Genomic DNA, 11,178 nt, shown 5'->3' on the forward strand with positions numbered 1-11,178 from the left:
CCTCTCTTTGGTGCTGGCTTGTGATCAGTTTTCCTTGTGGTCCTTGATGATGGTTTTGATATTGGTGTTGTTGCCCTTTCAGAGGAGGTTTCAACTTGACTTCCAAACTGCTGACGCCTCAGTCTACTGTCAACTTCTAGTTTCTCTAGTGCAGTCTTACGACATTGCTCATTGGTTGTCATATATAATTTACAAAACTTTGCACAATGAAAAGTGAAACATTATTTAATACAGTTTTAGGGGAAAACACACACATTAGTAAGCACAGGATAAATCAATAGACGGAATCTAGTTTCTCTTGAAGCACAATGCTCATTTTATTTTCATGAATCAGAATGACCACTCTCAAGTGACATAGTAAAAATGGAGCCATGATTCAGTAGAGAGGTCGCACTATAAAATGAAAATGAAATATGAATTTCACCCCAACAGATAATTTATATTATCTGCTAGACATTTGTGGACTTGTTTTTATGTCTAATTTTTAATGGAGGGTTGTTGTTTTTCTGTGAAACTGTGTTTATGGTGCAAGTCTTTTGTGGACTGTTGACTGTTTAAAATTTAGTCATTGCTTAGAGGTACAGTTTGAAATAACATAAAACTGAAGAGATATTCTACTTTGAAAAATAGATGCCGAGTACAAGCAATAACCTCCCCCACAAAAGAAATTGCATATTATCCAAGAAAGTACTTATAATATAGATTAAAAAGTCATTACAGTGCTAATGCATGCTGAATATCCAGGTTTGCTCTCATTTGCCACCCTTGACCTGCTACTGCTGCCAGTCCCACCCCTGGAACCAGGTTGTATCCTTGAACATAGCTAGATTCACCAGTACAAAGTGACCTTTGTTTGAGGCTATTACCAAAGGAAGTGCATTGTGCGCCAGGGAAATGGTGCTCCCATATTATCTGTACAGCTCCTAGCACAATGGTGTCCTGGTCTATGACCAGGGTTCCTAGGCACTATGGCAATACTAATAATAAATAAATAAAATAAATAACAATATGAAGCCCTTTGGGAACCATATCACCTGCACCAGCCCTGCCTCCAGCACTTGGTCATCGGCAAACTTCAAAATATCAGCACTAAAACCTATGAGTGTGGCTTAGGAAGTAGCTATAGAATTTGATTAATCCAACATCATATACAAAAGTATTGTCACCTTGTTTACCATACCTTGTTGTAATCAAGCTTGCCATTGCTGTTTACATCAGCCAGTTTAGTGATGGCATTCACTTCCTCTACAGTCATCTTCTCACCTCTCTGTGATAAACAGTTTAAACGTCAGTTCCTACTAAAGAACATTGTTCACCGACATCACTGGTTTGAAGATTACACAAAGGAAATAGGTATACTTTAACATTCGTTCCAGAAATCTTATCTGCAGCACATTTACATTGGTCTGAGTTTGAATCCCCAAAATAGTGATCAGCATTGTAAATGATATTTGAATGTATTTGAAACACTACTAAATACTTGGAAGATGAATAACTAAGCTCATGCAATTTCAAGGTCCCATTCTACAAGCCCTCCATGTGTGGAACTAATGTTGACTTTAGTAGGCGTCCAGGCACTGAGGGTTTGTAGCGTAGCAACTCCCAGTCAATTAAATTAATATTTATATGTAACCCATGCCTGCTGGGTGTGGTGCTCTGTCCCCCTCTAGTGGCAACTAGACCACTTAGAGATTAATGAGTCTGCTAACAGAGAGGTGGCTTTTAGCTCATGCAGTAGATGCTCATGCATTTAGTTCCGGAGGTCCTAGGTTCAATCCTAGTGTTACATATAATCTAATTAACATATTACAACCAAGAGCTAATTTAATAATATTTTACATTTTAGTCACTTATTTAGGCTGTTATATTAAGCCCATGCTGAGTTCTTTTACACTGGTTCCTTATAAAATGGTGGATTTACTTTAAATTAGACCTACTGATTTTATAGCCCTTCATGGTGTTGGCTATAGCTATATTCAAGACCTGCTTCTTTCACCTTGTACTACACAAAGATCATTTCCCTGTTGTTGCTACTATCTATACTATCATACAGCACCTGATTGTTAAGGGTCCTGCCATCTGTCTATGTCAGGGGTCGGCAACCTTTCAGAAGTGGTGTGCCGAGTCTTCATTTATTCACTCTAATTTAAGGTTTCGCGTGCCAGTAATACATTTTAACGTTTTTAGAAGGTCTCTTTGTATAAGTCTATAATATATAACTAAACTATTGTTATATGTAAAGTAAATAAGGTTTTTAAAATGTTTAAGAAGCTTCATTTAAAATTAAATTAAAATGCAGAGCCCCCTGGACTGGTGGCCAGGACCCAGGCAGTGTGAGTGCCACTGAATATCAGCTCGCGTGCCGCCTTTGGCACGCATGGCCATAGGCTGCCTACCCCTGGTCTATGTGGACCCTGCTGCTGCGCATTAAATGCTTCATATTGCACACATCAAAGTATACTATGGAACTTTTAGTGAGCAGCAGCACAGTTCACATGGCCTGGCCACTTAGTGTGCAACAAGCTATTGCACTGTAAATTCATACACCAACTTGCTATGCACTATGCTTCTAGCTCTATCACAGCTTACATTGTGCAACTTGATGAGGTAAGAGGCTGAGCTCAGGGGTATGGCTGCAGTGATGTGGTATTTTTGTCATGGCTGTAATGGGATCATGGACCCCATAATTATCATGTTTAGGAGAGGTGGGAAAGTTATTTCTGAGCATGCATGAATGAGACAAAATGTGTGAAGGGAGGATAATAACTGAACAAACTTTACTAAGTTAATGAAACTGTCCCATAGGGCTGCAAAAGGCCCTTTCAAGAGCAGGGGATTTGCACAGAAGTTGCTGGAACAAAACAGTACTAGGCACTGAACTTAGCAAGGGCTATGTGCTTCCAATTCAGCTGCACCAGTGCGGGACAGATAGGTAGTGTTTCCTTAAAAAAAAGTAATTTAATTATTTTTCTGTTGATCTTCATACATTATGGGCTGGAATTGAGAGGAGCAGTTGGGTGACCACCCAACTTCAGGACTGTAAGGGGAAAGAAATAAGAAAGAGGGAGAGAAAGATAGCCAAGGGAGTATGACACTTAAAAAGAAATCATTAAAATAATTCAGATATAGATTGTTTCCCCCTAACAAAATCAATTTTTGAATATTCAGGATTGTTTCTGTGATTTTTAAAATTTTAAAAGATTGGTTCTTCTGCTATACCAATTTTATGAAAATTATAGCTCTATATCAAAATTTGTAATTTACCTTCCACGATACTTACCACTGTAAGAATTTTATAAAGTTCAGTGTGCAAAATATATCCATCATTATTTGTATCTACTTTTAAAAATGCTTTGAGCAGTTCTGTTTTTGTAGCTGGTTTTTCTTTTTTTAAGATATTACAAAAATCATCAAAATTCAGTGTGGTGGTCTGGGGAGTCCAGTACTGATTAACCGTCTTCTGAGATGGATTTCTTCCAGCCTGTTGAAGCACTGCACAATAATATATAATATCAACTCTTCATTGACATTGACAGACAAAATAGATATGATTTTTTCAAACTATCCTGTAATCAGTTCATAGGTTACGGCAGGTTTTTTTTAATCCAATCAATCAAAGGCAAAAGTAGGCATGAATGATAAACCTTTGCTTAACTGCAGTAGCTGTGACATGGGTGTAGACTCCATCTTGTGTTCCTGATTTAATGCTACACGGGGGACCATCCTGTGCACCCGCACTGGGAAGGAAGAGGGTGCAAGGCTACCCATACCAGGGGTAGCAGCATGAAGGTCAGAGAAGCCTAAGCCTCTGATGGGGTACTACATTCCCACTGTACGTTTCTTTCCCTCCCAATGCACTCAATGGCATACTGGGGAAGTGCACTATGCCAGATACAGGCTGGGTCTAAGTGCTACTAGAACTATGTGCCACCTCATACACAGGGCTGTGGCAAAGCCACAATTTAGCCCTTAGGATCCGGTCAGCAGCTATCTCTTACTTGTGTACACAGAACCACTGAACTCGACGGGACTACTCACAAAAGTAAGACCTGCAAGATCAGACCCTCAATCAGGCAAAATACCCACTCACTTGAAAGGGAAATTCCTCCCTACTCCCCCCACAAGTAGTAAATGTGGGATTTGGCCCACTGTGTGTAATCCGCAGGCTTTAATATAACAACCTGTTATTTGTAAAGCCACATATTCTGGGCCAGATCCACCTACCGAGATCAATGAGAGTCTTTCCGTTTACTTTAATAGGAATTGGGTCAGGCTCCCAGTGCACAGCCTACCATAAATGAGCTGTAGAATTGTTTCTCCATCAACCAAATAGTTCATATTATAAAACATGAATTTCAAATGTATAAAGAAAAATAATTCCCAGTAAACTGTTAGATAGTAAAATAATAAATAAACAATAAAATTAATAATAAAATCAATCATAAAAAATAAAATAATAATAATAAAGCTGATAAAATGTCTGCAACAAGTCCCACTGCTCCTGTATATGGCAGTTACAGAAGTTGGATTTGCTAGTTCTAGCTAGCTTCTGAAAAACCTTCACTTACATTTGGCTTTCATCAGTTTATAATGTGAAGAAGGTATTATCTTAAATTCAAGCTAAACTCAAATATGCTGTCTAGTTAATAAGATGTCATAACCCGCCACCCACTTCAGAGAATTAGATGGTTTAGGAGAACTCTCTAGGTAGGTCAGTAGTTTGCTTTTTATCCAGATCTGTAATGACTAAGCCTTTACCAGCTCAGTGCTGTTCAGTAGCCTATCTGAAATGAGTTGGTGGTATCATCACACTTCTTAGTAGGTGGGCCGTATAAAGAAAGAATCTCCAAAGAACCCCTTTTCATAATTGGCACCTTTATTGCTAATCTAAGGTGTGACCCCCAAGAATCAAATGGGCACAGAGTGGAGGCTGGTGAATATGGGATAGCTCGTGTCCTTATTCATGTTCCTCTTGTACATTCATGTACATAGCAACTGTTTTGGCATTTCTGTTTCAAGGTCAGCTAAGGAAGGGCAATCATTCTCAATGTGTGTTGTTATGTGGATAACCCAGTCTCGTGGACTGTCAATCTAGCACCCTTCATGAACTGATTATTCACTTGTATTTAAATAAATGTGTTTTGATAAATATACGGCAAGATGCTGCTACCTGTATCATTTATCATTCAAGGGAGATCAGTGATTGCTACAAACATATCTCCCAAGACCATATTTTTGAAAGATTGTTTAGACTGCATCTTTTATTTATGTTTCTTTAACTGGATTCTGCTACATACCTGAGTAACAAGATAGGACATTACATTATAGTACATTCAGTGAGCAACTACGACTCCTCTAAGGTTTTGTCGAAGCAGGCTCTAAATTAATAGCACAGTTTGTGTTATTAACCAAACATCATGTAACCACAGATGCTTCAATATTGACACCACTGATTTGATTCTTTGCCAGGATTTACGCTAAGCTTTTACATAAGCCTATAATGACTCTTACATTACAAGTTTAAAAGGGAAAAAAAGTTCACACACAGCTCTGAGAAGACTGGGAGCCTGCACTAGTAATTGCCCTTTCTTAGCTGACCTTGAAACCAAAATGCCTAAACACTTGCTATGTGCCCAAGTAGCATATGGATAGAGATGAAAGGCACAGCACATATATAAAAGAGATGACATTTGTTCACACCACTCTTATTTTAAAACCATCATTAGGATGTTATACAGGGGCTTCTATCTTAACCCTGACAGTCTGCAGAAGACTGAGTCATATGCTGAAAGAGTATGCTTGTTAGAGAATGGTATTTCAAGTATTGGTATTTGGAGAGAAGCTTTCAGTATGAAACCATCAGATTTACATGCTAACTGGCTTCCTGGTAAAAAGCTCACATGATGTAGGTATGGACAAAGATTAAAGAGAATGAAAGTCTGGAGATAATGAATTTTATGCTAAGGAAAAGAGGAGTACAGTGCCCCTAAATATTATGACTGACCATAGTGTGTCAGAATGCTTTTCTATTTACTTTTTGTTTGTTCTGTGATTACATAACCTCTGTGGTTTTCTACAAAGATGCCATTTCCTGGCACCATAATCTACTATTGATAAACCCTTAGCAAGCAACACAGCAGCATTGCCAATTCCAAGTGTTCAAAAATCATATTAGTTTCAAAATCATGAGGGTTTTAAAAAAAATACAGATTTGGGTTCTTTTTATATGCCTCCTGGTTTTTAGCCTTTTTACGGTTCATGTTTTCAAGCTTTTCTCTGCAACCATGAGGCCTAGAAACTTTTATTTAAAAAAAAAAAGTAAGCTAAGTTTTTCTCTTAATCATAGGACTCCAGGTGCTGGGGCTTTAAGAAAAACACCAAATACTGTGATACATGATAAAAGTTGGCAACACTGAAGCTTAACAGATTTCTAGATGGAACTGTGAAAGCTATTCCAAATATTCATTTAACAGAATAACTAATTAAAACATTTTAAGTAAACCAATTCCCAGCCCCTAGCCCAACTTAGAAACCATTTTTTCACTAACTTAATAAATAATAATTAATGGAGATATCCTATCTCCTAGAACTGGAAGGGACCTTGAAAGGTCATTGAGTCCAGCCCCCGGCCTTCACTAGCAGGACCAAGTACTGATTTTGCCCCAAGTCCGTAAGTGGCCCTCTCAAGGATTGAACTCACAACCCTGGGTTTAGCAGGCCAATGCGCAAACCACTGAGCTACCCCTCCCCCCACTTACTGTGTAAATTGGTTGTTTTCATAGTTCCACCCAATTAGATGTGGAACTTTGAGTTATTTTTGTAGACTTTTTCTAAGCATCATAATTTTCAATCAAGTATTTATACTTACAACTACTAACTGCATTTACCAAACCAAAAAGATACATTGTTGGACTGTTGCGGATGTCACCTAATCACACAATGAAGTAGAATAATACTAGGGCTGTTAAGCGATTAAAAAAATTAATCATGATTAATCGCACTGTTAAACAATAATAGAATACTATTTATTTAAATATTTTTGGATGCTTTCTACATTTTCAAATATATTGATTTAAATTACAACACAGAATACAAAGTGTACAGTGCTCACTTTATATTTAATTTTTGATTACAAGTATTTGCACTGTCAAAAACCAAAAGAAATAGTATTTTTCAATTCACCTAATAAAAGTACTGTAGTGCAATCTCTTTATCGTGAAAGTTGAACTTACAAATGTAGAATTATATAAAAAACCCTGCATTCAAAAATAAAACAATGTAAAATTTTAGAGCCTGCAAGTCCACTCAATCCTACTTCTTGTTCAGCCAATCACTCAGACAAACAAGTTTGTTTACATTTGCAGGAGATAATGCTGCCTGCTTCTTGTTTACAATGTCACCTGAAAGTGAGACCTGTAAAAATGATAAATAAAAGAAACAGTATATGTCCCCTGGAATGGTGGTTGAAACAGGAAAGGACATATGAATCTTTAGCACATCTGGCACGTAAATATCTTGCGAGGTTGGCTACAAAGGTCAGCTACAAATGCCTGTTCTCACTTTCTGGTGACACTGTAAATAAGAAGATGGCAGCATTATCTCCTGTAAATGTAAACAAACTTCTTTGTCTTAGTGACTGTCTGAACAAGAAATAGGACTGAGTGGACTTGTAGGCTCTGAAGTTTTACATTGTTTTGTTTTTGAGTGCAGTTATATAACAAAAAAAATCTATACTTGTAAGTTGCACTTTCAAGACAAAGATTACACTAGAGTACTTGTATGAGGTTAATTGAAAAATACTATTTCTTTTGTTTGTTATTTTTACAGTGCAAATATTTGTAATAAAAAATAGTATACACTTTGATTTCAATTACAACACAGAATACAATACATATGAAAATGTAGAAAAACATCCAAAATATTTAATAAATTTCAATTGGTATTCTATTGTTTAACAGTGCGATTAAAGATGCGATTAATCGCGATTAATTTTTTTAATTGCATTTAATTTTTTTGACTTAATCGCGTGAGTTAACTGCGATTAATCGACAGCCCAAAATAATATTGATAAAAGAATAAAACATCTGGCTTGAAATTTAGGAAATTGAGAAGTGCTTTAACTTAAGGTACATTTATATTTTAAAAAAAATAATGTACGTAGTTCTTATGAAACTCTGAAGTCATCCATTTATGCACAAAACACATTCAGCATAGGCAGGGAAAGATTTTCACATACCACATAGTCAGTGTTTCTCAACCCTGATCTGGGGGACCATGACTCGGGGTGAAAGGGTAGGTCAATCTCCATTTCTCATTTAACAACTTTTCTGATGAGACTGCAAACCACTGTGCCAATTAATGCCAGTTGCCATGGTGATTTTCTGTGCTAGGGACACTTGTCCACGAGAAACTGAACTGAGAATAACTCATTGTAATTTATCACTTGTCAGAGAGAGGAAAACACTTTATTGCAAAATGTCACCACCACAGAGCAGTATCCAGGCCCACCTCAAGTAGGCAACGATGCCACCATCAAATGTGCTGCTGTTAAATAACTCACTTAGGCCCCCCAGTAGCTGATAGGTGGTATTGACTTTTGCTCATTCAGAGTGGTGATTTAGAGGTGAAAAGCTCTGTATATCGTTCCCACTTCCATGAACCATCCAATACCTAGTAATATAGATTAGGAATTTGAGGGAAATGAAAACTATTGAGATAAAGTACTTTCTGTAAACTATTTGAAAAACTATGATATATTTTATAATAGGTATAAACCTTGGAAGTGTCTTTATAGATACAGCCACTGATGCTTGAAAACCCAAACCCCACCAAGAACTGCCTGAATCCTTAAAAGAAGCTATTGTGACCAAGCTCCATTACGCGCTGGGGTATTTCCACCAGTGAAATGCTGGCTGTTGGTTTGAAAATCAACTACTGTAATCTTCACACACAAAATTCAAGTAAAGAAAATTATCTCCTACTCATTACCTAAACAGAGTTGTTCTTTTGATTTAATATTTTCTAAGCTGCTTTTAAAAACAGCTAGGTAGGCTGCTCTGCAGTTCATATAAAAAGTCTCCTCTTCAGAATACTGCGATTTCTTTGCTTGACAATTTTCTGAGAGTATGGTTTTCTCACGGGAGAGGGATGCATTACTTCCAGGACTGCTGGCCATTCTGTGAATAATACAAACATATTTAAAGTCTTTTGCTTTTGCTTTCATAGTGCGTAAGTATGTCTCTGTTCTGTCCCCTCACGCACAGATTCAATTAAACTCTCTTTGAATCTGTTTCTCTGTTGTAAAATGGGGATAATGCTACTTAACTGCCTTTGTAAAGTGCTTTGATATTCATGAATTTAAACTATGTAAGTGCTAAGTAATATTCATTATTATTTATTTATCTACACCGAATGCAAACACAGTAGCAAATTTTCCAAGATACCATATGAGGTGATGCATCCTTAGCCAAAATAAGAATTAAGCCTCTAGGGATTTCTCTGGTTTAAAGCCCATATTCTGAAGAATTTTTTTCCTAGCTATAATTTCTTTAAAAGCATGTCTAACAGTGGAAACACTGTCAAAATTTTACACATCTATCCTTCAAACACGTAAAGTTAAGCATATCCATTCAAATCAATGGAACTATTCGGATGCTTAAAATTAAGCATGGTATAAGCGTTTGCAGCATTTAGGACCTTAAACTACAACAATACCACCACAAAACTGCACAAAACAGAGTGGGGAAAAATCCAGATTTTTTTTCAATAATTGAAATAATTCAAGAATATAACACCTTTTGCTCATAAACGGCAGTGAACTTTAACAGTGGTTTTCTTCTTTACCAAAGGTGATTAAGGTTTTTAGAAGGCCATCACAGAGGGACACTAAATTGTGCTGTACTGTTGGCCTAACAGCCTCTAACATTATTTTATCCAGCGTTGACTTCTGAAAATATATTCCCGTATAATAAATTGAATATCTCAAGTTGAACAACAAGATAACGGCATAGGTAGGGTCCCCTTCAGGACTCATTGGATTCTTACTCAGGAGGGCTAAATCACTCGCACTTTCCTGAGTTATATAGGTCTTTTCCACTTGGGAAAGAAAGATAATAATCGCTTATCATGGATGAAGTACCCTATTTATAATACACAGACCGCCTGCCTGACACTTTCATATTATACTGGCATTAGAAGGACCCCACAGGGACACAGTGATGCAGTCTGGTACTGCAAACGGGTGTCACTATAATTAAGCACCAGTGTTACACTCACAAAATGGAAGTGGGTTAAAGTCAAGGAGGAAAAGGAGAATAAATGTTAATTTTCCAGTAACTAGCTTTATAAAATATGAACTGTTGTTTATGCCCCTCAGCCCACTCATTACCAACCGATTTATTATTTGTGCAGCAGGTGGTGCTGCCAATTTGTGCAGCACAAAGGTGCTGCCAATGTTATTTGAAGTCTAGTGTGCAATAGTTTTCCAAGGGAACTGGTGGAAGCTCACGGCTTGGGTCATTAAAATCTCAACTGGACAGATGATGAAGCACTAACATATATATTCAGTAAGGAACAACTGTGCATCAGAGAAAAGGAGAGGGACTAGATGACCTAACAGTTCTCCCCAAGATTCTTGAGAAAAGAAGACTGAGGTGGGAGCTGATAACAGTCTTCAACTATGTTAAGGGCTGTTACAAAGAATCATAGAATATTAGGGTTAGAAGGGACCTCAAGAGATCATCTAGTCCAAACCCCTGCTCAAAGCAGGACCAATCCCCAGACAGATTTTTACCCCAGTTCCCTAAATGGCCCCCTCAAGGATTGAACTCACAACCCTGGGTTTAGCTAGGGTTACCATATTTTGAGTGTCTCAAATGAGGACACTCCACGGGGCCCCGGCCCCGCTCCCCGCCCCAACTCCGCCCCCTAACCCAAAGTCCCCGCCCCAACTCCGCCCCCTCCCCTGCTTCCCGCGAACATTTGATTCGCGGGAAGCAGGAAGCAGGCAGCAGGTAAGGGGGCGGGGAGGAGGCACGGCCCAGTCTGGCCCCCTCCGGCGGCCGGCCCCGGCGTCTCCAGCCTGGCTCGGCTCAGGCCCTGGGGTGCCGGCCCCTGGCCGAGCACCCCCGGGCCAGCACCGCCGGCCCCCGGCCCGGCCCCAGCCCGCGGCCCAGCGCG

General features: G+C 38.5%; 1 protein-coding gene across 1 annotated transcript in view; it reads right to left on the reverse strand.

The window, feature by feature from the left end:
* Positions 1–11,178, reverse strand: part of LOC113407434 (EF-hand calcium-binding domain-containing protein 7-like) — a 39,498-nt gene that overhangs the window by 26,756 nt on the left and 1,564 nt on the right. The window contains exons 2-5 of the mRNA XM_026655955.2: positions 8,989–9,176; positions 3,281–3,492; positions 1,181–1,267; positions 2–197 (exon numbers count right to left, since the gene is read on the reverse strand). Coding sequence (XP_026511740.1) covers positions 2–197; positions 1,181–1,267; positions 3,281–3,492; positions 8,989–9,175 — 682 coding nt within the window. The 5' untranslated portion in view covers position 9,176. The remainder of the gene's footprint in view (position 1; positions 198–1,180; positions 1,268–3,280; positions 3,493–8,988; positions 9,177–11,178) is intronic.

The sequence above is a fragment of the Terrapene carolina genome, unplaced genomic scaffold (genome assembly GCF_002925995.2).
Source record: "Terrapene carolina triunguis isolate 2854851 unplaced genomic scaffold, T_m_triunguis-2.0 Scaffold211, whole genome shotgun sequence".
NCBI lineage: Eukaryota > Metazoa > Chordata > Testudines > Emydidae > Terrapene > Terrapene triunguis.